This window comes from Delphinapterus leucas, chromosome 2 (assembly GCF_059928025.1).
Source record: "Delphinapterus leucas isolate spDelLeu-1000000601 "Yukka" chromosome 2, BTC_Dleu_Yukka2, whole genome shotgun sequence".
Classification (NCBI taxonomy): Eukaryota; Metazoa; Chordata; class Mammalia; order Artiodactyla; family Monodontidae; genus Delphinapterus; species Delphinapterus leucas.
Window position 1 is genome coordinate 127,117,999 of NC_143130.1, and position 25,957 is coordinate 127,143,955.

General features: G+C 37.0%; 3 protein-coding genes and 1 non-coding gene across 11 annotated transcripts in view; 3 read left to right on the forward strand and 1 right to left on the reverse strand.

Annotated features, from left to right (window-relative positions):
* PRPF39 (pre-mRNA processing factor 39) overlaps window positions 1-8,774 on the forward strand; it is a 37,289-nt gene extending 28,515 nt beyond the window's left edge. For all 4 annotated transcript variants that reach the window (XM_022570657.3, XM_089907663.1, XM_089907664.1 and 1 more), the window contains 9 exons: window positions 145-310; window positions 763-870; window positions 2,256-2,420; window positions 2,735-2,861; window positions 3,227-3,495; window positions 4,361-4,545; window positions 7,333-7,407; window positions 7,646-7,766; window positions 8,034-8,774. In XM_022570657.3, coding sequence (XP_022426365.1) covers window positions 145-310; window positions 763-870; window positions 2,256-2,420; window positions 2,735-2,861; window positions 3,227-3,495; window positions 4,361-4,545; window positions 7,333-7,407; window positions 7,646-7,766; window positions 8,034-8,090 — 1,273 coding nt within the window. In that variant the 3' untranslated portion in view covers window positions 8,091-8,774. The remainder of the gene's footprint in view (window positions 1-144; window positions 311-762; window positions 871-2,255; window positions 2,421-2,734; window positions 2,862-3,226; window positions 3,496-4,360; window positions 4,546-7,332; window positions 7,408-7,645; window positions 7,767-8,033) is intronic.
* Window positions 3,563-3,648, forward strand: LOC115803683 (small nucleolar RNA SNORD127). The gene has a single exon (XR_004024454.1). It is a non-coding gene; the product is annotated as a small nucleolar RNA SNORD127 (small nucleolar RNA).
* Window positions 8,134-23,325, reverse strand: FKBP3 (FKBP prolyl isomerase 3). Its single transcript, XM_022570660.2, has 7 exons — window positions 23,195-23,325; window positions 20,678-20,779; window positions 20,000-20,107; window positions 13,245-13,380; window positions 12,686-12,753; window positions 11,018-11,115; window positions 8,134-9,428 (listed from the first exon to the last, which is right to left on the reverse strand). The coding sequence occupies exons 1-7, from the start codon at window positions 23,300-23,302 to the stop codon at window positions 9,374-9,376; spliced, it is 675 nt and encodes a 224-aa protein (XP_022426368.1). The 5' UTR covers window positions 23,303-23,325; the 3' UTR covers window positions 8,134-9,373.
* Window positions 23,285-25,957, forward strand: part of FANCM (FA complementation group M) — a 65,122-nt gene continuing 62,449 nt past the window's right edge. For all 5 annotated transcript variants that reach the window (XM_022570653.2, XM_089907659.1, XM_022570654.2 and 2 more), the window contains exon 1: window positions 23,285-25,565. In XM_022570653.2, coding sequence (XP_022426361.2) covers window positions 25,031-25,565 — 535 coding nt within the window. In that variant the 5' untranslated portion in view covers window positions 23,285-25,030. The remainder of the gene's footprint in view (window positions 25,566-25,957) is intronic.

Consider the following 25,957-nt stretch of genomic DNA (forward strand, 5'->3'; position numbering starts at 1 on the left):
ACTGTAGAAAAGGAGAAAAGGTGTGGTGTTTTTGCTTCTTTAAATCAGAGTTCCTTTGAAAGAGTAATGTGTAGTAGAAATGTAATGTGGGATCTAAAATTATACTTCATATATAGAGCTTGTATTTTTATTGTTTTCCTTTAGATTTAAAGAACATATACAGAATAACTTACCTAGAGATCTTCTAACTGGTGAACAGTTTATTCAGCTGAGAAGGGAATTAGCTTCTGTAAATGGGCATAGTGGTGATGATGGTCCTCCTGGTGATGATCTACCATCAGGAATTGAAGACATAACTGATCCAGCAAAGGTAACCAGACTTATTAAAAAAAATCTTTCAGTGCATGAGAAACTAAACTTTATGTCCCTTGACTGCATGTGTGGTATGACTTGTAGCTCATATAAAATCAATTTCTGATTAAGGCAGGTGGGAATTCTTTAGCTTGTTTGATTTAGAGTAGATAATGTGTTTTACTATGAGACACCTGAAAAACTATGTTAGCTTAGAAGGATTATTTGGCCTATGTTGTGATGTACTAGCTCTGTTTTTTGTTTTTAAAAAGGCATATGAGAAAGTAGTTTATTAGGAAATACTTCTACAGATTTCAGTATTGTTAATTGTACTTTGCACATAATTGATAATGGTTAAAAACCCATCACTATTCTAAGACTATAGTATGGGCGGATAATACTTAAATGTAAGCAGTGATATTTAAAATTTTAGTATATAACTTGTGTGATTAAAATTTTTTTCTTCCCTAGCTAATTACTGAAATAGAAAACATGAGACATAGAATCATTGAAATTCATCAAGAAATGTTTAATTATAATGAGCATGAAGTTAGTAAAAGATGGACATTTGAAGAAGGTGTAAGTGCTTGCTTTTTTGTTATTGTCATTATATGCTTCAAAATACAGATAGGAGTAATGTATTTTTCTTTTAGTTTTGAGTGATGTCTCTGCCTTTTATTTTTGCTTATTAAGTAATGAGGTATTTGTCCTACTTATGGCTTCCATTATCAATTTTCCATTTTATCATTTTCCATTATCAATTTTAGAAACATTGAATTCAGACTTACATGAATTGCAAATTATCTTTAATCTGAACCATTTTATTACAGTTCAATTTTTAAAATCAATTTCATTGAGTTTTATGTACAACAAAATGTACCTATTTTAGGTACAGTAAAATGAGGTGTTTTTATTTTTTCAGAATTCTAATTCTTTGTTTTTTTTAAACATCTTTATTGAGATGTAATTCGCATGCCATATATAGTTCACCCATTTAAAGTGTACAGTTCAGTAGTTCTTAGTATATTCACAGATAGGTACATACAGTTAATTTTAGAACATTTAATTAATGTTAATTTTAGGACCTTTTCATCATCCGGAAAAGAAATCCCTTACTCTTTAGCTTTCACCCCTCTACTCCCTCATCTGCTTACTGCCCCCAACTCCCAGCCCTAAGGTACTGCTAATCTACTTTCTGTTCCTATAGGTTTCCCTCTTCTGGCTTTTCACATGAATGGAATCATGTAGTATGTGGTTTTTTGTGACTGGCTCGTAAAATGAGTTTTGACAAATGTATATGCATTGTGATCACCACAACAATCAGGATATAGAACTACTCTGTCACCTCAGAACCCCTTTTCAGTCAATAACCTACACTGCACTCCTACCCCGGGCAACCACTGATCTACTTTCCTTTTTTTTTTGTTGTTACATTCACTAGTTTATTTTTTAGATTCCCCATATAAGTGATACCAAATGGTATTTGTCTTTCTCCTTCTTACCAACTTCACTTAGTATGATAATCTCTAGTTGCATCTATGTTGCTGCAAATTGCATTATTTCGTTCTTTTTTATGGCTGAGTAGTATTCCATTGGTGTATATATACCACATCATCTTTATCCATTCATCTTTGGATGGACACTGATCTGCTTTCTGTTACTGTGGTATAATTGTTCAATTCTAAAATAGTCAGCAAAGAATACAGTTTTCTGAACATAAAATTGTGTAGTTCTATTAAAATGACAGGGTAAGTGGAAAATACATTCTGTTTCTTCAATTTATAAAGCCTAAGTAATTAAAGGGATTTTAATTTTAGAAGTTTTTTTACTCATGAGATATGGTGATTAAAATTTTTTGGTTCATTATTATATTTATAATTTAAATAATTTGTATTACTGTAGTCATACATATTTTGGTGTTGGTACTGGTTTACTTTCATTGTCATGTCATGCTTTTATTACAGATTAAAAGACCTTATTTTCATGTGAAACCATTGGAAAAGGCACAACTGAAAAACTGGAAAGAATACTTAGAATTTGAAATTGAAAATGGGACTCATGAACGAGTTGTGGTTCTCTTTGAAAGATGTGTCATATCATGTGCCCTCTATGAGGAGTTTTGGATTAAGGTAAGAAAATTATATGCTCTGAAACTTGAATATATTATAAACATTGATCTAGTGACTAACCTTTTTTGTACTTCTGTTGAATGTTGTTCATATAACTATATCTGTTGCATTAGGAGATGGTCTGCTTGCAACCAGATTTGACTGCTGCATATGCCAACCTCGTTGCCTCTCTTCGTCCTTCCTTACAGAAACTAGTCTAGTGGTTCAATAAAGGTGCTGAATGGGTTTAAAAATAGAATTTTATCGTTCTGTCACATATTTAATGGCTTGTTCAACTGTAAATTATTCAGTATTTCCTCTGTTTCTGTATGTAGTATGCCAAGTATATGGAAAATCATAGCATTGAAGGAGTGAGGCATGTCTTCAGCAGAGCTTGCACAATTCATCTCCCAAAGAAACCCATGGTGCATATGCTTTGGGCAGCTTTTGAGGAACAGCAGGGTAAGAATGAGGACATTCAGTTGATATTTTGGGATTTAAGTTACTTTAGGATAAAGTTATAGGAATTGAGTCTTGAGAGATGGTGTAAAGCAGAGGTCAGGTAAACTTTTTCTATAAAGGGCCAGATAGTAAATGTTTTAGGCTTTGCAGGCCATATGGTCTCTTTCCTAACAACTCTGCCATTGTAGCTCCAAAATAGCCATAGACAATAACATAAAAAAATGAACATGGCTGTTTTCCATTTCAAAAAAAAAAAATAGCCAGAGAGCTGGATTTAGCCTGTGGGCTGTTATTTGCCAATACCTGGCATAAAGGCTATTTCGTAAGTTTAAACAAAAGCATAAACATTTAATTACTATTTCTAGGTAATATTAATGAAGCCAGGAATATCTTGAGAACATTTGAAGAATGTGTTCTAGGATTGGCAATGGTTCGTTTGAGAAGAGTAAGTTTAGAACGACGGCTTGGAAATATGGAAGAAGCTGAACGTTTGCTTCAGGAAGCTATTAAAAATGCCAAATCAAATAATGAATCATCATTTTATGCTATCAAACTAGCCCGACATCTTTTCAAAATACAAAAAAACCTTCCAAAATCAAGAAAGGTGCTTTTGGAAGCTATTGAAAGAGACAAAGTATGTATTTGTGTTTTTTAGAATATCTTCCATAAAAAATAGTCTTTTTTGTTGTTGTTTTTCATTTTGGCAACTATGATGAAAGGTTTGGTCTGTATGTAATATATTTCATTACTAAATGAAGACAACAGTCCCTCTAAACTGATGTTGCCATTCTTTTAAAAAATTTTCAAATTATCATTAAAAGGTTGAGAAAATTAACATTATTGGATTTTCTATTTTCTCCACATTTAGAAATTTTACGGCAAGTTTATTGATTATTAAGTAGAGGGCCTGAGAACACTTTATAAACATAAATATGGCAGTTGCCTACATTGTAACAAATGTAGCAGTGAGATTATTCTCCTTTTCTAAAGTATTTCCTTTTATATATCAACTGATGTCAAAAGATAGTGTCTAGGAAATTTCTCATTTTTTAGATTTTCGGGTAATGACAGGTCTGTTTAAGACACAGGTTTATAAGAGGTTTGCTTGCAGCTGCAGTGAGGAAGATTATCTATGGTTGTGAAGATTTAGATCACTGGGAACTGTAGAGATCATTTTTTTATGTTTTACTTCATATTTGTTACGGTAGGTCAAGCTACATTAAACCCAAGACAGGATATAGGGTTTTAATTTATTGGCATTTAACAACTTGCATAGTTTAGGAGATGCTAGGATGATGTCTCTACCTACCAATGTACTTATTAGTTTTTTACCTGTTTATTAGATGTATGCTGAAAAAATTTAACATGAATTACATTTTAATACAATTTTCAATATTGAATTTTTCAAGTTGAGACATAAAAATTAAGGCATTTAAAATATCTGTGGTCTAATCAAAATATCTTAGAAATATGATTAATTGGTACTGCTTTTTACACAGGAGAACACAAAGTTATACCTCAATTTACTTGAAATGGAATATAGTGGTGACCTCAAACAAAATGAAGAAAATATCCTAAATTGTTTTGACAAAGCTATACATGGTTCATTACCTATGAAAATGAGAATTACATTTTCTCAGAGAAAAGTGGAATTTCTTGAAGATTTTGGTTCAGATGTTAATAAGTAAGATCTTAATTATATATTATTATCTATCTGAATAGTAATAGAGCACTGATAATTTTGGATGGGAATTTGATAATGAGTACAAAATAATATATTGTTAAATTTTAAATGTTTCCTAGGTTTATTTTTCCTTGGGTATATGTGGGGGTAAATTCAGTTTTGCACATGTCTGTGTGCTTAATGAGAGGACATATGGTTTGTCTTTCCTTCGAAATTTTCAGAATTTTAGCGTGGTGATTTAAACAATGAGTAGATGAGAGAAAGCAGGAGGCAGGAATTCTGTGAAAAAGGAAATGGGTGAAGGATTGAACCCTGAAACACAGAAACATTTAGTATATAGACCACCAAAGGTAGATGGGGTTTTCTGGAATAGGAATGCCATCTCAGATTAGAGAAGAGGATGGGTGTGGTTTTACAGATCATGCCTTAATGACCTCATCTTCATGCATTATAAAAGGCTAAAAGATGAGGGTGGGGAAAAGGACAAGTTTAAAATTTAAATCTGCAAAATAGAAGAGTAGAAATATTGATTAGAGCATTGCTGCCATTCCTTTCTTACCTGGTTCTAGTAAGGAAATACCCCAATTCCTGTTAGGCAAGTGTGTATACATTTTTGATGGCTGAGTAAGATTTTAATTAAACTGAAAAACGTTTAATATGAGTTACATTTTAATACAACTGTATATATGTGCTTGGCACATTAAAAGTTTTATAATTACCTAATGTAAAGTACATTAACAGTCTAACAGGGGAGGAGGTACTGGTCTTTTAATAGACAAAGAGAGGCTTAAAGAGAGATTAGGCAGTTTTTCCAAGGTCACTTAGCTATTACATTGTGCAGCTGGAATTAGAACCTACTTCGGAGCCTGTGTTCTTAACCACCTCATGTGCTGTATGTGTCTTCCTTTTGTTTTGTACTGAAGAAAGTATACAAAAGAAATGGCATATGTAATTCTAGCTTTTAGTCTAGTTGGATGGTATGGTGACTAGAGAGGCTGTACATAATATGTGAGGTAGCATATAACTGTTAAGAAGGCTTTGATCTCTCTGGAACAGAATGTATTTGGCATCTTTCATAGAGGAGGTGGGGCTTCATTTAGTTATTACTGGATTCAGATAAGCTAAGGAGAGGATAAAATGGTGGAAGCAAATTAAAGTTCATGTAAAAAGAATATCTGCTTGATTGGAGGGTTTTATGAAGCGGTAAAAGCCTGATGCTAAATGTGCTGTGTCTTAAAAGCTAGACTGAGTTCTGAGCACATGTACACGGTTGACAGTAGGAAGCTATTAGAGTTTTGAATTACATTAAATGACATATTTAAATTTGGCAGTAATATACAGACAAATCTGAGGTCCGACACAAGGATGCCAGTTAGGCCCTTGTAAATATAGTTATGGAGGGTCTGAGTATCAGGTCTAAGATTGTTGTATTTGAAATTTAAAAAGGGAGTGATATGGAAAATCAATGAGCTGCTTAGAAATTTAGGTAGCAGTGTAATGAATTGGTAAGGATTAATGTTCAATCAGACAAATATAGGATTAAATCCTAGCTCTCACTTAATATTTTGTATTCCTCAGTTTTCAGATTTTCTCATATGAATATTGAGTCTCTTGTTGCCAACCCATGAGTTGTTAAAGGTCTTAAGGAAATTAGTCCATTTTAAAGTCCTTTATGTTGAGTAAACACTGAACCAGAGATTATTGACAGTTTTTGCCCCTGGAATATTTTGGGACCAGTGTTACTGTTAATTGTTATTAAATGTGTACATATGCAGGCTGTCCAGGGAAGTTGAACATGCATGTAAACATCAAGGTCATTTCCACAGAAATGTTAAATTATCTGTGTTCAGGTTTCTGATTCCTTAAAAAATAAGGCCATCTTTGTCTTTCTAAAAAATATTTAAGAAAGTGGTAAAAGGAGGGCATTTCCTGGTTGTCCAGTGGTTAGGATTCCACGCTCAAAAAGAAAAAGAAAATGGTAAAAGGAAAACAAAATCATTATGATTTTAAAGTCAGTTTGGCTTCAAGTGACATTGTTTTTGAAGTTCTAAGTTCCAGGTGAGACCTATAATACATATCACATTTTTTATTAAAAATTATCTTTTTAATCAATGATAACTAATTATACTGTAGTTTTATTTTAGTTCTAATTCAATTTATCACATGGCCAAAGTTTACACTTTATCCTAACTGGTGGCAGGTGTCTTTAAGAAGCATTGTTAAGTTAGATCTCAAAAGTATACAAATTATGTAACTGTCAGGACTCGTTGCATTGGACGAAAACATATTGTCAAGGTCACTGTCTTTGTTGTGTGATAGCTCCTTAGTCGGGCTCTCCCCATGTGTTACAAATAATAAAAACAGGTAGCTCTTGGCCAGTATCCCATCAGCTTTTTAGCCCACTGTAGTACAGAGAACAGGCACTTTTTCAGTAGCTCAGTCAAAAATCCTGGGACTTACTGACATCCTGGTTTGAGTCACATGATCACCTCTAAACCAGTCATTGGTCAGAGATACGTAGTAAGGTAATTGGCTAGGCCTGTATCTCTGAAGCCTCATTTGAACCACGTGGACTGAGAAGGAAAGTGCAAGGCAGCGGTTTGCCAAAGCAGATAACGTAGAAAAGGTAGCTGGGGGCAGTTTTGCCTGCTGGATCATTTTTTTTTTTCCAAAAGGATGTTCATTGCAACATGCTTTTGTTTCCCTAAGTGGAAATAACTTAAACACTTTAAAAATTTAAGTTTGGCTTTTGTCTATTCCAAAGGATTGTTTTTCCTTCCCTCTCAGGCTTCTGAATGCCTACGATGAACATCAAACACTCCTAAAAGAACAGGATTCTTTAAAAAGGAAAGCAGAAAACGGGTATGTAACTTCCTGCTGAATCAGAAAGGGATGCTTAAAAGAAGACATTTCATTGTGGAAATCCCTTTAAAGATAATTATCACCTTTATGTTGTGGTAATTTATTTTCATGATTTGAAATCATATAAAACAGAGTGGTCAAGAACTTTAGATGAACGTACACAGGTGACACTTATCCATTTGTTAAAAGTACTTATCTGTGGGAATTCTGAAAGTTTCCATTTTGACCTTTGATTTAGATCAGAAGAACCAGAGGAAAAGAAAGCACACACAGAAGATACAACTTCATCATCTACGCAGATGATTGATGGTGATTTACAGGCAAATCAAGCTGCATATAATTATAGTGCCTGGTATCAAGTGAGTTTACATAATTATAATTGAATTTTTTGTTAATAGATGTTATTAGAAATGCATAAATGAGGATAGTCTTTTTTTTTCCTTTAGAAAAAACAACTCTTTGCTTCGGTTGCAGATTGTATAATACATTGTCTTCTGGTTAAGACTTGGAAATTTCAGCAGTGAACACATGCTTGTTTTCTTAAATATACCTGCTTTAATTACATTTTTATATATAGAACTCAGCCATAGTTCTTGTATGCTAACATGTTTGCTTTTTCCTTTCAGTACAATTATCAGAATCCTTGGAATTATGGACAGTATTATCCTCCCCCTCCAACCTGATGGGAAAATTAAATATCAGATGGAGTGTGTGAAAAGTTTGAAATTATTTTTTTTTAATGAGGGATGTAAACATAGCATAAGCTTGTTGTATTTGATAACTTGTCTTCCCTGTTTCTGTGTAACATGATTTGTTCAGTAATAGGGGAAAATGTCACTTAGTAGCTTACCACAGATACTATTTCCTACCATTTATAAAATTTACTTTTTATTGGAGAACTATTTTTTTGATTTTTGCATTAAGTGGTCTAGAATTCTTTTGCAATGCATTTGCAATAGAGTTTTGTAGCCTTAAGGGTAGGGAAAAAAAACTGACTGCAAATCATGTCAGTGTAGTACAAGGTTCTGAAAATACATAAGGGCTGGTTATTAAGGATTTACCTCCTCCTTAAAAAAAAAAAAATGGCTTTTTAACCTTTGCTGACAAGATATTGTCTGTGTGGTTCAATTATCATTGTGAATTTGGATCAAACAGCAGAAGATACTTATTAAAATATTGTCTTGGAATAGATTATAAATGAGGAAATGGAATGTTTGCATCCCTTTAAAAAAATGAAAATCATATCAAAACTTGTTTCAGGAGACTTTGTATTTGGAATATTCACGTTAAAACTTGTGAGCAAGCTTTCATTTTGATCAAACTGATCATCTTCGTTTTTGTAATAAAACTGAAGACTCATCCAATAATTGTTACGAATTTATTGAGGGGGGGAAATCACCTAATAATATTAACTTTATATTCACCAGTATTAGTGGTTTATTGGTTTTGAAGTATACTTTTCTTGAATTCATCTATTGTTGACAATTTATTAGACCTTTTAGCCTTTTGCTTCCTCTCAATCTCTATGCTTTTGCCTTCCTTACACACAAATATTTAAAGATTTTAAGATGATTGTCTCTGGCAAAGCTGTCCAGACAATTTTACTGTTACTGCCAGATTTGACGAAGTCTTAGTACTGGTTGACCTAATCAGAACATGAATATATTTACACAACACAAATCAAGACGTAGGATAAATTTTTATTGAGCCTTTTAGTTTACAACATGAGGTAAAAGGCAGGTCAGTTCTCTTTAAGTGATATTCTACACAGCTGTAGTAAAATATTTTAAACTTCAAGGATTTATAATGGATTACATTTCTTAGAAGTTGGGGCTCAAGTAAACAAGTTCTAACTTAACTTCTTGAATTTTCCAGTTGACTCTTCCCTTAAAATAGTAACCAGTTCTAATGAGACACCTAAGTTTCTTCAAGGCTGTATTTTATTGTTGCTGATGCCTTTACTATTTCAGTCAATATCCACTAATTCCACTTCAAAAATAAGTTTTGCATTTGGTGGAATTCTGTTGAAGAAGTCAAGGTAAATTAGATAAAACTTGCCTCTCCCCTTATTCCCCTTAGTGTAAATTAGAATTATGGGACTTCTCTGGTGGCGCAGTGCTTAAGAATCCGCCTGCCAATGCAGGGGACACGGGTTGGAGCCCTGGTCTGGGAAGATCCCACATGTTGCGGAGCAGCTACGCCTGTGCACCACAACTACTGAGCCTGTGAGCCACAACTGCTGAGCCCATGCACCACAACTACTGAAGCCCACGCGTCTACAGCTCATGACGTAGAGCCCCCACCACAACGAACAGCAGCCCCTGCTTGTGGCAACTTGAGAAACCCCACGCACAGCAACGAAGACCCAACGCAGCCAGAAATAAACAAATTTATAAAAATAAATTAGAATTATGTATATTGGATACTGGTAATTAACTCCAAAGGGAGGGCTTTATAGTTGACTCAGGGGCTAGTACATAGGAACCTAGAGGTTCCTAAAAGTATTTTTGTGAATGGAGGTCATAACCTGTCAATAAAGGCTGACTAGATAAATTCAGCTTGAACTAGGATCTTCCTTACCTGGATGCCTCTCTAGTACTGCCAAGTTAGCCACTACTCGATGAAGACTGCTACTTAGTATGCTCCACCCCTGCCCCAAGTGATTTCAATCTAGCTGATTGTATATGTTACATTAAATCAAAGTTCATATGAGGTACTACATTAAATCAAAGTTCATATGAGGTACTACCTGATATCTGCTGTGAATTTTCAGATGTTGAATTCAGATAACTGATTTTTATCTGACTGGTCTTGAGATACTTCACGAGAGGGAGCTGCAGTTGGTCACGGGATTTTGATAGGCTGAGAAGAAGGCGGCTATTATATTCCCAAGTAACTGTAATTGATAAGACTAGAAAGGACTTCCAATTTTTTTTATCCCCAAACTTACTCTAACTGGTCCAACTAGTTCTCTGGGAATGGAACCAACAACTAAACTACCTTCCTACTTAGCTATTGGATTGTTCTGGTCATAATAGACTGGAGTCATGGCTCTTCTTTTTTTTTTTAATGTTCACAAATTGGGCCTATCAGAAAAGTACTGTCACTAGTTGTAATCACAAATGCGTACACTATGATGTTGGACCTGTGGTCTCCTTCATTTCACAACTGGTGATCCCCAACGTGTTCCATTTCTAAGCTTTGAGTACCCAGTTAATTGCCTGAAATCATATGGAAGCATAAAATTACCATGAGCCATATCTGAATCCTACAGTTTGCTACAGTTGTTTGTATTGAGCATCTTAACTCCTTTAAATAAACCCTTCAAACATTAATAGTAGCTTTTCAAAGATGGAAACTTAAACCTCAGTTTAGGTCTTGAAAATTAAGAGCTTATAGGAAGAAAAATGACTCCAGCTCAAGTTAGAATACTTTGTAACAGTAGAAAATATTGTGTATATTGGAGGTGTTGACACAAAAGCATCTAAATATCAGGAAGACTGGTCTGGACAGGATCTCTGACCTAAAGGTTAACCTAGACAGCATTTACATACCTTCAAGTGATCTTTCTTAATGATTTTTCTTTTAATTACAGAGGAAAAAAGGATACTTAGCATCAGGCTGTCCTTTCTTTCCATAAGCCCATTCTGGTTCAATCTCCAGTCGAGCCTTTTCTCCTTTACTCATAGTCAAGAGTGCTTCATCCCACTAAAGGCAAGAACATAAAATCAAAACTAATGATACTTTACAAAAGCATGCAAAGCCAGAAGAAAGGCAAGATTACATACAAAGCATTCTGTTACAGGATTTCATGTCCTAAGGTAATGTCCTTGGGTGAGAGTCTCTAAATCTGTCCTTTATTTCCTCAATGAAAAAAGTTAAGGACACATTAAACAATTTTCTAGTGTAAATACTTGAACTTTTCAAAATGATATAATGTCATTTTGTACAAATTTGGATCTTAAAGCCAAATTACCAAAAACAGTATGATGCAAGGATACAGAATATATTACTAATACCATATACTCTGTTGAAATGTAACAAATTACATAAAGCTCAAATGATAGAGATCTGTCACATACTGGAAATTAAGAGTATGGTTGACTAGAACAAATTTACCAGTAAACATTTTAGTTATACAGAAACAAAAATAGCTCAACCTGATATATCAACTTGGTATAATCAGATAGTAGTTAAAAGTGATTTTCAACTAAACCTTTAGCTTCAAGATGTTTTATATTCTATTTTGGGCTCTGGATATGATTGAACAATATTTTAGGTCTTACCACAGTACAAAGAATAACACATTTAGGGTCCTCATAACTGCATTTAAATAGGCATTTTGGTTATTAATATTTGGCATCCTACTGTTTCATCTCCTTTTGTACTGTACACTGCAATGGTCAGTACAGCTTAAGCCTAACTTCCCCTTTTTTCAGAGTTTCCTTCTGTTATCTCTCACATGTAAGGGTGGGTAAAGGCATACTTAACATTTGAAAGATATTTTTGGTGTTTGAGCCTAAATTGTGAGAGGTGAGAGGGCCACAGGAAAGACTCCTAGAAGTTTCTATCAGTACTTCAGTGGAACAGATATTTTACCTTTCTGAATCATGTATAAGTGGTACAACAGCTATTTAACATTTTATAAGAATCAAATTTAGAAAGCCAAACATTCTAGCAATTACTTTACAAAGAAAAAAATAATAAAAGGGGCAGGCATGGAAGGAAATAATATTTGAGTCTCTATTATGTGCTTTAAGTTATACCTATTTAATCTTTCTTTTAAAAAAAATTTATTTTTGGTTGCATTGGGTCTTTGTTGCTGTGCGCGGGCTTTCTAGTTGCAGCGAGCAGGGGCTACTCTTTGTTGCGGTGCGGGGGCTTCTCGTTGTGCAGCACGGGCTCTAGGCACGCGGCCTTCAGTAGTTGTGGCACACGGGCTTAGTAGTTGTGGCGCATGGGCTTAGTTGCTCCACGGCACATGGGATCTTCCCGGACCAGGGCTCGAACCCTTGTCCCCTGCATTGGCAGGTGGGTTCTTAACCATTGTGCCACCAGGGAAGTCCCCCACTTAATCTTTTAGCAACCTTGAGGTAGGCTGTACTGTCTGAGATCCAGAGAATGTAATTTGTGCCAGATCAGTTAGCAATGATAACACTTGATTTGTGAGACTCGAAAGATTATTTTCATCCTATTCTCAAACCTAATTCTTTATGTTACCATACCACAAGTAGCGTGTGCCAGAATATCTACTGGTTCATGGCCAGTTTTTACTTACTCCTCTGATAACTTTGCCTATCCCAACCTTAAAACTTAAAGGCTTGGCATTTTTCTTCTTCTTCGAACCTGTAAAACAGATTTTCTTTATAATTAATAATGAAGTTAAGTTCCAATTGAAAAACACAGTGATTTAAGTCTTTAAATTGACTTCAGAACTTACCATGCTATGCATCTGAAAAGAAATAAAAATTCAGAAAGCCAAGTAATTCATCAAGAAAATTCTGGATGTAAAAATAATTATGGTCTAAAGGAGGGAGACGGAAAGGACCTATATTTACACCATTAAAATAACACTATTCTGCCTTTTATATTAAAATACAAAAGCCGGAATTTGGGGCATTAACAAAGTTTAGACTAAGCTTCCTTATTTTTTGCTTTTCAATGACCAAAAGGTCTTCATTTACACCCAGCCAAGTAGTGAACTGAAAGCCTTTTACAAGTAAATAACAGGTGTAAAAGACTTCCGGAAAAAAAATGACAGCCAAGAAAAAGGTACTGCCAACACAAATATTTGGCATGCCCTAAAGCCAAAGAGATAAGGTTACATTTAGACTTACTCGTTTGAATATTAGTATCAAAAACAGTCCCATCCTGTAGTGTTCCTGTATACCAGCAGTGAACAATATCTCCCTTTTTGGGAAAGTTGGTTTTATCTCCTTTTTTAAGAACAGATTTTGTATATTTTGGTGGACCCTAGAAACAGAAACAACACACACATAGAGTTGTTAATTCATGTCCTTTTTTTTAGAAGGATGACAAAGAGAATACCAACTGTGACCTAAGTCCAGTCACAAGAATTTCACAGATTTGGTAACAAACTATTTTGCCTCTGGTTCACCACTGAGTTAAAAAACTCACTATCTCATTTCAAGTCTGTGATGAGAATAGTAACTAGCACACCTATAATTTCAAATAACTTCCAGCTTCTTTGGAAACCAATGTTCTTTTGACAAGAGTAATTATTCATCAAACCATAAAATGAATCCAGTTATTTTCCGAGGTTAGAAATATCATTACATTTTAATTCCTATAAAATTATAAGGCATTAAATCATTGTGACATCTTTTCAAAGATTTGAGTTGTGTTAGCACCAATAATTGGCATTACTAAATATTTAAATTATATCCAATTAGAATAAATACAAGTAATATTGCATCTGTTCCTGGACTTGAATTGAAAATAAGTTCACACAATGAATGGAATTATCTATAGAAATTACCATAAGAGGCATATTTCCTAGAACAAAGCAGGATTATCAGGGTATTTTTTTTTTTTTAAAGCTAAGGGTTAATCTAATCATTAGTGAGGAATCTATGAGAATCAAAAGAATTTCTTAGGTAAACTTAAGAATACATAGAATTTTATACTACAGAACATTCCAAATGTTTTACAGAAACTAACTCTCCCTTATGAGGTAGGTACTATTATTATCCCTGTTTTACGGATAAGGAAACAAAAGGATAGAGTGGATAAGTAACTTGCTTAAGGTCCTAGAGCTCCAAAGTGGCTGTGGAGGATTGGAAACCAGGCAGCCTGGTTATAAAGCCCAAGCCTTAACCACTTTACTATCTCTCAAGCACATATGGAATGTCAGGTATTAATACTAGTCATTTTGTTACGTCCATTCATTTAACCATACAGCAACCTGGCAGTTCTTTCCCCATCTTTTATAGAGAAAGTAGTGAGGCCTGGATAGGGTATAAAGCCCTATGCAATTCAGAGTCTTAAGGATTAGAACTTTCAGCTAAAGCTAGGCTGCCTCCCTAAGTCAGAAGAAAGTCACATCTATAGCTTGAATACAAAGTGTATTACAAAAGTAAGCATTAACTTTCTTCCTGACCCATTCCAAGCCTGTTTTAGTGAGACGTTACTTTAGAAGTCTACTGCTAGTAGTGTAAACTGGTGCCATCTCTTTGGAATGCAATTTTAAAATGTTAAAAGTATGATAATTCTCTTTATACAGATATATACTCAAGTAATTTGAAACTTAGGAAAAAATCTTTATGCAGTTATTCCATATACTATTATACATAATGGCAAAATAAAACCACATATTTATGGTAATATAATAGTTTTTAGTAATGTGGAAAAATTCTTATAAGATTACAAGACAAATAAGTAGAAAGTTCTACAGTAAAATCTCAACTTTTCAATAAATATACACAGAGAAAATATTCAAAAATATTCTGAAATGTTAAACATTCATTTCTAGGTGTTGGAATTATGTTTTCTCTATCCTTTTCTATCAGAAAAATAAATGATTTTTAAGGAATATAGTTGACTTGACAAAAACTGTTAACATATATCCCAAATTTGAAAATAATTTTAACTTAAAACATTTAAAAGCCACAAAATGAGGATGACAATATACATATATTATGTGAGAATATCAGAATATCAAGACTTTATTAAAGAAATTACAGATAACTATTGAGTGGATAAGGTACGATTAGCAAATAATAGCCACATTTTAAAACTTAATGTCGGGCTTCCCTGGTGGTGCAGTGGCTGAGAATCTGCCTGCCAATGCAGGGGACATGGGTTCGAGCCCTGGTCTGGGAAGGTTCCACATGCCGCGGAGCAACTAAGCCCGTGCGCCACAGCTACTGAGCCTGCGTGTCTGGAACCTGTGCTCCGCAACAAGAGAAGGCCGCGACAGTGAGAGGCCCACGCACCGCGATGAAGAGTGGCCCCTGCTCTCCGTAACTAGAGAAAGCCCTCGCACAGAAACAAAGACCCAACACAACCAAAAATAAATAAATAAATAAATAAATAAAACAAAAACAAAAAAAAAAACACCAATGTCATTCCATTATTTTCCCCTTTGTTGTACCACGTTGCTTGGGCATGTTGTGTTACCTACATTAGAGGTCTTAGTATAATGCAAACACAATAAATTGGTGGCTATATCTCAGTCTTAACAGTGAAGGCGCAATCTGCCTACTTGGGGCCTCAATTTCAGTGTTTCACAAAGTGTCTTTTATGGATCACCCATTCCTTGGCATTGTTGGAAGAAAAGGGCCTAATATAATTAAGTTTGGGAAATACTGCGTTCAAGTTAAACATGCCTCTTTTGCATAACTTCTCAGAGCTAATTACGCATTAGCTAATATACACTGAATCTTCAAGTAGGAGACACAAGGTACAGCTTTTGATGACACATGAAAACAACATGGAACTTCTGGGACCTATAAAACACACTTTGTAAAATGGTGGATCTCATTTTGGGTTTCATTGCAAGAACCTGATTGCTTCATGGTGGGAGGTCAGATCAGTCCCAAGCTATCCTGGAGTTAATGTGCTTGAACGGACCTGGCTTTTAGGTAATTTCCTGGCTTTGCAGCAATTTCTTAGTCCAGAGTGAGGAAAAGAACTACATTCCTGAGATTGGGTCTGAGCTAGAAACTTCTAGACACAGATAAAGGAACTTTTGAGAGTAATCATCATAGCTGCAATTAACTAGATCACGGCATAGCCTCTAAAAATGAGAGTAGCGTTGACCCTTGAACACTTTGGGTGTTAGGGGTGCCAACCCTTCCTGCAGTCCAAAATTCATGTATAACTTATAGTTGGCCCTCTACATGATTCCTCCGTACCCATGGTTCTGCGTCCACAGATTCAACCAACTAAGGATTGAGGGTCATGGAGTACTGCAGTATTTACTGCTGGAAAATATCTGCATATTATAAAGGACCCATGCAAACCCATGTTGTTCAATGGTCAACTGTATATTACATAATTATTCTCAATTCAAGAAATATTTGAGCATGTTCTATATGTCAGGAACTAGAGATACACAGCTGAGCTGGCAGACGTGGTTCTGGCCCTCCCTCTAACAGAATATAGGTGTGTGTTAGGAGACCTAAAGAGGAAGCACAGGGTGCCAACATGAGAAGGACACAGTGACGTACTCCAGTATAGGCTATAGGCTGGGAGAGGGTTCTCTGAAGTAATGTTTACACTGTATCTTGAAGGACAAAAGAAGGTCACTCAGTAGGGGAAGGTTTACAACAGAGAATAGCATTTTCATAGCAGAGAAGAGCATGAAAATAGTAGTCTGCAAGGTAAGAAAGAAAGAGAATGGTATGAGATGAGGCTGGAAAGACATAACACATGTTAAGAATCTGGGTTTTTATCTTTAGGTCACTGAGCAGCCAATTACCAGTTTTAAACAAAGAAGTTACAAAATCAGATTTGTGTTCTAAACAGATCAGTTTGACCTAGTTGAGGAATGGATAGGGAATCAAAAGTGGAAGGGGGGAGACTTGATAGGAAGAGGTTAGTATAGTAGTCTAGGTCTATGCTGGGGTGCCAACATTGAGGATGACAGAAGATGAACAGTTTTGTGATATATATATGCAGAATCAACAGACTTTGGTGATGATTATATGTAAAGAAGTTATGAAGGATGAATCTCAAGTTTTTGGCTTGAGTACTTTTACAGTCACTTCTGACGTCTGAGTATGAGTTCCTGACCTAACTTATACTTTCTCTCCTGTCCAATATTCATTCATACTTGAAAACTTTCCTCAACACTATTTAATACATAATAGGTAATAAATATATTGACTATGACTGATTTATTTAAAGTCTAGTAACAGCTATTAGACAAGGTTCTCTGCATTAAGATGAATAAGGTAGAGGTAAATAATATAGATAACCATGTGCTACAGAAATTTTTGGCAGTTATGTAAAGTCTGGGATGGTAAAAGTTTCAAAGGAAGCGATGAGCCGATGACCTGGGTCTTGAAGGGGACAGAGAACTGACAAATAGGGAAGCTGAGAGGAGAGACACACTAAGCAAGAAATAAAAGTATGGACAGTTTAGTAGACAATGGGCAGACATCTGTGACCGAAGAAGAATATTTCTATAGAAGTAGTAAATATGGAGCTGGGCAGGGGCCAGATATTGGAAGGTTTTGAATGCCAAAAATGCAATCCAATAGAAAAACAATGAGTCACAAATGTAATTTTAACTTGTCTAGTTGCTGCATTAATATCATTTCAACATGTAATCAATATAAAAATGTTGAGATATTTTACATTTTAAAAAAATCATTAAAACTTTGAAAATGCATATTTTATACTTAAGGCACATTTTAATTCGGAGTGGCCACAAAGTGCTCAGCAGCCACGTATGGCTAGTGACTACTGTATTGGACAGTGCAGCTCTAGACAGTATAGAGTTACTGAAGATTTTTGAGTAGGGTGCAGTTTGCAAAATATTTTAGAAAACTTACTAGAACAGCCATTTTGGGGCTGAATGATGATGAAAGAGAATGAAGGCAGATTAGTGACTTTTCCCACACTCCAGGTCTGAGGCCTTGGAATGCTTGAGAATCAAAAAGGAATGGATGAAGATGTGAAAAAGAAGATGTTTGAGAGCCTTAGATCTGAGGGAGACATGAAAAGGAAAAAGAAAACCAAAGATCAGAGAACTTTTAAACTGGGAAGAAGAGAATGGTTACAACTATGTATGTTAATATTTTGGTAAAATAGAACACAAGAGTATATAATGAGAAAGGAATAAGAGAAGGTTGAGAACTTCTGGAAAAATGTCAAGTAGTTTATGTGGATGGGGAATTGAGCGAGGGATAGTTACGAAAGCTGCTGAGTAGCAGTGAAACTAGAAACCATGCTTGTCTGATATTAAGCTTTAATTTATACAAAGCCCAGTAAAAATTTTGATGATTATTTTTCTTCACAGTACTTGCTCTGCAGTCCTGAAGCATGAACAGAGAAAGCAGACAGCAGGGACCAGCAAAGTACTGGTCAAGAAGTTACAGAATCTAGGCAGGAAGACAATGAGTACATAAAAAAGAGGGCTCACACTGACCAGTTAAATGAAATGAAAAGACGTCTTAAAGAAAACGATATAGTTTAGGACTCTCACGAAATCTCTCTAAACTGCCTCCAGCCCTTACAGCTTTTACTTTTATTTGTAATGCTCATTTTCTTAATCCCTTGATATATTATCTGCTACCTCATACGTCCCTTATTCTAGTTTTCTGGAATACTCTTTCTGGAAGATGAACTATGTTGCCAACTGCTTTTGTAACCCTTCTAATAATTATACCTCTATTTACCTTAGTAGCTGCTCAATATTTGCCCACTATATAAAACATTTATCAAATTATTATTATTATTGTCACTGATACTAACACTGCTAGGAATGAGTGAGCTTAGTTGTTAGCAAGATATTATCAAAAGTGGCAAGATAATAATCAGTTTAGCTCTACTGAGGCTTTTCAAAGAGCTGTCCTTAGCTCTACTAAGGCTGTCCATTTACAGAAATAGTTTTGTTTTGTTTTTTTAATGGAGACACTGGTGGAAAAATGTTTTTTTTTTTTAATTTTATTTCATTTATTTTTTTATACAGCAGGTTCTTATTAGTTATCCATTTTATACATATTAGTGTATGTATGTCAATCCCAATCTCCCAATTTCAGAAATAGTTTTATCTAGCTCTTCAAACCTTGGTACAAAACCTGGGCTGGGAAAGATGAGACAGATGAACCCACACCCCGCAGCCAGGCCCGAATTAACTATTTATATTGCCTAGGACACCACGTACATCAGAAAAAGCTAAAAATAATCAAAAGGCAGTTTCTTTCACTCAGTCCAACTTGGCTATAGAATAGGCCCTTAAAATAGCTTTGAAAGCTCAGAAGTTCTGGCCAGACATAGAGGCAACATAAAATACAAAGCTAGGGCTTCTCTGGTGGCACAGTGGTTAAGAATCTGCCTGCCAAGGCAGGGGACACGGGTTCGAGCCCTAGTCTGGGAAGATCCCGCATCCCGTGGAGCAACGAAGCCCGTACACCACAACTACTAAGCCTGCGCTCCAGAGCCCACGAGCCACACCTACTGAGCCCATGTGCCTAGAGCCCATGCTCCGCGACAAGAGAAGCCACCGCAATGAGAAGCCCGCGCACCACAAGGCAGAGTAGCCCCCACTCACAGCAACTAGAGAAAGCCCACGCGCAGCAACGAAGACCCAATGCAGCCAATAATAAATTAATTGATTAATTAAAACAAACAAAAAAACAATGTACTGATTTGGCCCTATGAGTGAGAACATGTTTTTTAAAAAAAAAAAAAACTAGAGGTATTTCACAGGAAAGGCTTACTAACTGTAAAGCACTGGTTCTTTTTTCCTTATTGAGTACACTCAAGGGAGATAACCTACTCCATATTAGTGTTTGGCTCACTGAAAATGGCCACCCCTTATTATGAGAAGTCAGTGCTGTAAAGCAAATACTTTTTCTCAAATTCACATGCGAAATCAAGTAAGGATACATTGTATACATACCTCATCCAGAGTCTCTTCAGACTTGGTTTCTTTGGGTTTATCTTCATTAAGCTTCACATTTTTCACCTGCTCAGACACTTTGCTTATACTTTCAGTACCCTTGAAACGCTGTAAGGAAAATGGTCTGTTTATCATATTCATGTCTGGCTAAGAACAAAGGAAGAATCTTATATTAAGCATTTTAATCAACAAATTATGAATCTCAAACTATCTCACAAAATAAATTCTGTAATGAGACCCGTAACCTTTAGAAAGACCAATTCAGACTCAGAGATATGAATAGTATTCAATCAATTCCTTAATAAAGATTCTCTTTTTTTTTGTGGAAGGTGGTCATTTCATAGTTAACATATATTGGAGAATTTCTTAAAATTTGCTTTTCTAAAGGCTCAGCCTAGGTCTAACCAAGAGCTTAAATACATTAATGAAATGCAACTTACTTTAGATTTGTAACTTTTCAGTGTCCTTAAAAATCTGTTCCCTTTCAAAATATCAAAACATCCTGCCATATTACAGATTAGCCATGCTAAATTTGACAGTCCATTTATGATTATAGTTAAGAAAAAGTACAGGTGGAAAAAATGTCAACATATTCTGCAAATAAATGCATTTAAAGCTTCTTTTTGGGAATAAAATATCTAAAATGATATTTTGGTAATAAAATGTAACAATACTCACCTTACTTTCAAAAAGATGGTTATAGGCTGTAACCAAATGGTCCTTGTTAGCTGTCTTGGCCACATTTTTAATGTTTCCTAATAACTTATGTTCTGCAAGAAACTATAAAGAAAAAAGCTGGTTAGTCAAAATAATTTCCCTCATGTAAGAAAGGGTCTAAAATTAGAAAATGAACTTTTGAGTTAGAAATTATGTTTTCAATCATACTATTGATAAAAGAAATGAAACATTACATTTTATACTCTACTTCATAACAAAAATAAGATTTAAGGAATATTAAAAAAGACCATATTGGGTAATTATAAGAAATACTTAAAGATTAGAACTGTAATATTGCATAGTGGTTACACTGGTGTGTACTAACCCTTTTCCCATCATGGAGCTCACGGAAGAGCACACTTACACAGCAAGCACATTTTGGTAACTGGGCAAAGCTGCTCCTGGCAGGATGTTACTTGGCCCGTGTGCTGGGAGCCTCTAGCCATGTTGGGTATTTCTATCTTGACGTATCTGTAACCCATTCTTGGCACACCCAGAAACACTGTTACACAATGCTGGATATATAGTGTTCAAATGTATAGACTGTGGTGTCAGACCATCTGGGTTAAAATCCTAGCTGTCTGATTTTAGACAAGGGACTAAGCTTTCCTAAAGACTCAGTTTCTGCATCACAGTGAAAGATTAATAACAGCATCTTATGTCAGAGGCTTCTTATAAGGGTAAATGTAATAAACCATTTCCAGTCACACAGTAAGAACTCAGTACATATTACCTACTTGATTAATAATGTATTTAATAACTCTAACAGTAGAATTCCATTTCTCTCAGATATAAGACTAAACTGTAAGATGAATACTGAAATACTTCTACTGAAATATCAAATCATCAAAATCATGTACCTTCATCTCAAAATCATGTACATGTTTTCCTTACTTTATTCTTCCTTTTCTACCTTGTGGTCCTTGCTTGATTCCTCATTTTGTTACCTTCCCAAAGTTGTCCTCTGGCATCTTTTAATCTTTCTAACCTTCTAACCTTACAATAAAGCAGTTTTTCTGAACCTATCACTATTGCAGTTTTCTCTCTCACGCTTAGAGAGAAATGTTCTAAATGATAAAGGCTCATGGGAAAGGCTATTTTGATTAAATAGAAGCAGTTACTTTAGCACTGTTGTGATTTCTTTAGCAAGTTTTCAGAAAGATATCCAAAATATAAATATCTCCATGATATCTTATGATCAATAAAACAGTGACTGTCAAATATAGGTTTACATGTGAATGAACACTGTAAAATATGCATGTAAAAGATTAGTATATTAGTATTAGTATCTTAGAATTTTGACAAGCCAAGTCTCTTGAAATTGTCCAACGTGGGCCAGTTTTACATTAGATTCCACCTTGGGATGATTTGTTTTATAAAAATTTGATGAATATAGTACAGTTTTGAGGCATTACACGTTAATAAATGATATATCTACTCTATTGTTTCAGTGAAAAGTGGATTGGCTTAAGAGAAAATAATTCCACTAAAATAGTAAAATGGTATAAAATGGTGTCTCTGAGGCATGGTCTTTCATTTTCACACTTGTATCCCCAAACACTGAGTACGGTTCTTGCTGTAGATGTTGTATAAGTATTTGCTGATGTCAGAATTATTATTCAGGAGGGAGATTATTGGAAATTAAGTTAAAAATCGTAGATAAACCACATTTAGACCACTGCTATTTCTGATAAGTGGGAGATGCTGCGGGCACACAAACTGTACAGTCGTTCTGCAATTTAAGGAGATATGAATTATATTAATTTCCAAAGGAAAAGAAGCCGTCTGACAAAAATAACTTGTGACTACGGAGGGTGGTTAAGATGGAGACTGTGCTGAAAAATGCAGGGCGTAAAAGTAGGAAGAATGCCAAATAGATTTCTTGGTTTGTTTATAACAATGGGAGACCACTGTACCCGAAATACTCATGTAACTCCCCTAAATATACAGGTGAAAAGGTCATTTAAAGGATCGATATTTTAAAAGTTAAACAGCGAGACTGTTAAAAAATCACAATTATTAGTGTTCAGTGCTTGGTAATTGATGAGAAAAGCAAATCGCACCATCGTTCCCACCGAAATCTTCACATCCCTTCTCATTTCCCTAACAGCCCACACTCCCCGCCAGGGATCTATCTCACGCAAGCCTCCAGTCCTCGGCCCCCCGTCTCAACCCCCAAAATCTACTGGGTTCCTTTTTTACACAGCCTCCACCTCACTCAAGCATCTCAATGAGGTTCTAAATCTGCTACTGCTGCGTGCCGCAAGAGGTAAAGTTGCTCCACCTGCCCAAGTAGGGCCGGCCCGAGGGGCGGGAGCGTGGCTCGGGAGCGCACGCGGGACCTCTCCGGCCTTCCAGGCCACCGGCCGCTGGAGAGCGAGGGCGGGGGCACCGAGGAATACGGAATGTACGGGCATCTACGGGGGGGTGAAGTGTCCCTCAGCCGCACCAGCCCGGCCGCCCCGCCGCCTCCAGTACCGAATCTGAACCGTGATCCTGCAGAAACTTGATAATGTCCTTCTTAGGGAGCTGCTCGCTGCGCAGCTGCTCCACGGTCCAGGCCCGCTGTGGAACGGCCGCCGCCATCTTCCCCCGCTGCCTCCGCTTTACTGAGCCAGCCCGCCTGGGTTCGGCATCGCTCCGCCCCAGAGGCGTGGCGCGGACCCTGCTCGGAGCTCAAGCGGGCGGGGTCACGGCGCTACCCAGCAGGATTGGGGCCAGTGTTTGAGTGACGTCAAGGCTGTGCTCCGCGGGCCTCTTTGTTGAGTCCGGGGTAAAACCGGCCGATGTGGCCCCGGCAGCGGACTACGCAGAAAGCCGCAAGCTGTCAGCTTCTTTTAATTGGAACCCTTGTGAGGCGACGACCTCCGATAGTAGTGATTGTTTACCAGCCATTACCCACACTTGTTTATTACCGACAAAATGCTATGCATTTAAAGTCTTTAATCTGTTTAAAGGAAACAAAAGCATTCAGACATCTAATCTCATTTTATCTAGTTCTAGCCTAAAGATTCACATCTGACTTGGCTCAGTCCTTGTCCATCAGAGCAACCGATATTCCACCACTTTCCTTTTAAAACTCAAATTAAACTAAAATACAACCGGTTCCCTTCCCCCTCCCAAATACAAACATATGATAAACAGCATGTCTAAAAGCAAGTCCAGACACTTGACCATATAAAACAATGTAAAGTGGCTACACACAGGATGGCTCTTGCTGATGGTGGCGATGAGGGGGTGACATTATTAGTGGTCCAAACAACCTCGTGATATGTGTGTACTTTTCCTCAATACAGGAAGAAACAAATCTACAGAGGTTACTCGAGGTCGCCACTTTTAGAGGGGAGGAGCCGGGAATTGTATCCAAGTCTGAGGTAGAATGCTATCGCTAGAGAAGAATATCACCCCGACGCTTATTGCTCTATATCATTTATGAAGATGTAATGGTGGAGCATCAGGACGCCTTGCTTTTTTTTCCTTAGGATTTTCCAACGAATATCAGAACCAAACCATTCACTTCCCTTTTAACAATACAAAATATTAAGATAATGGGGCTTCCCTGGTGGCGCAGTGGTTGAGAGTCCGCTGCCGATGCATGGGACACGGGTTCGTGCCCCGGTCTGGGAAGATCCCACATGCCGCGGAGCGGCTGGGCCCGTGAGCCATGGCCGCTGAGCCTGCGCGTCCGGAGCCTGTGCTCCGCAACGGGAGAGGCCCGCGTACCGCAAAAAAATAAGATAATGGGTTGCCACTCCTGAAAAAGAGACCTGGCGTTTTGTTTTCTCAGCCTGGATAGAGAAATAAGACACGTTATTTAATTTTATCTAAACATGTTTGTTTTTCACCTCATCTTCCGATTTAAAAACATGGCCAACCACAAGGAATAAGGCAAGTTAGACTCTCAGTAACGTTAAGTTAAAAAAAAATGGGTATCCATTGTTTCTGGACCTCAAGTTTATTTATTGTATCATTTTAAGAGGCATCAATTTCGCAATGATGCCCGGACACCTCGTCATTAGAAACGGAACCCAACTTTAGAGTCGATAAGAAATTGACAAGGGGACCAAATTTGCGGTGGCTCCATAACAACGCGCATGCGTCTCCTAGAGGGCCACGGGGTTTCCGGGAAGCCAGCCAATCATTTTCCCCACGCAAACTCAGTGGCGGCACTTTCAACTGGATTAACAGGCCTCAACCCCGCCTTCTAGTTCTAGTGTTTTTTATGCGAAGATAACCGATGGGGTTTGGAACGGAGGCTGTTGAGCTGCAACAGCTGCTGGCGTCTGCGAGAAGCCTTCGGTGGTCTTCGGCCTAATGAGCGGGCGGCAAAGAACGCTTTTTCAGACGTGGGGCTCAAGAGTCTCCCGATCCACTGGGGCTCCGAGTTGCAGCTCTGGACCTGAGCGGCCTCAGAGCCCTGGCATCTCCGGGTCGAGTTTTCCTGCAGCGGCACAGGCAGCAGAGGCGGCGGAAGCGACAGAGGCGCAGCCCGAGTCGGACGATGATGTGTTGTTGGTCGCGGTGTACGAAGCAGAGCAGCAGCTGAGTCTAGAGAATGGCGGGTTCTGCACCTCAGCGGGCGCCCTGTGGATTTACCCTACTAATTGCCCGGTGCGGGACTACCAGCTGCACATCGCCAGGACCGCTCTGTTCTGCAACACGCTGGTGTGTCTGCCTACCGGCTTGGGAAAGACCTTTATTGCCGCCGTAGTCATGTACAATTTCTACCGCTGGTTCCCCTCCGGCAAGGTTGTCTTCATGGCCCCCACGAAACCTTTGGTGACACAGCAGATCGAGGCTTGCTACCGGGTGATGGGTATCCCGCAGTCCCACATGGCCGAAATGACAGGTATCTTAGAAACAGTGGGCTAATTTGAAATTAAGAGCTGGGACCCAGGGAAAAGTATGCGTTCTGGGAAATAGCGTTAAAGGAATTCCTGACCCGTGTGGAATAGTCCCCAGATCACAATATGCTTATTTTACGTCTTCTCCCTTGAAACATCATCTACTTGTAGCAAGTCCAGCTCTAATGAATAGGGTTGCTTTATTCAATCTTCAGAGAATTCCTGTATCTTGTCAAAGAATTTTGAAGTGATTATGTGTGTATACCCCATCGGTAAGTGAACATGAGTTTCTTCCGCAGAAGGATTTCCCAGTTGAAGAACTTTGTTCTTTTCAAATATTATGTCATTTTGTAGGAATTCTTTAATGGCAGTCTAGTCGTGGTTTTCGGTAAAAGCC

Coding starts and splice junctions, on each gene's coding strand:
- FKBP3 (XM_022570660.2), bottom strand. CDS start 23,302: ATGGCGGCGGCCGTTCCACAGCGGGCCTGGACCGTGGAGCAGCTGCGC. Junction 20,780..23,194: donor AGGATCACGGTTCAGATTCG/GTACTGGAGGCG, acceptor TTTTCTTTATAG/TTTCTTGCAGAACATAAGTT. Junction 11,116..12,685: donor TAGGCAAAGTTATCAGAGGA/GTAAGTAAAAAC, acceptor TCTTGCCTTTAG/TGGGATGAAGCACTCTTGAC.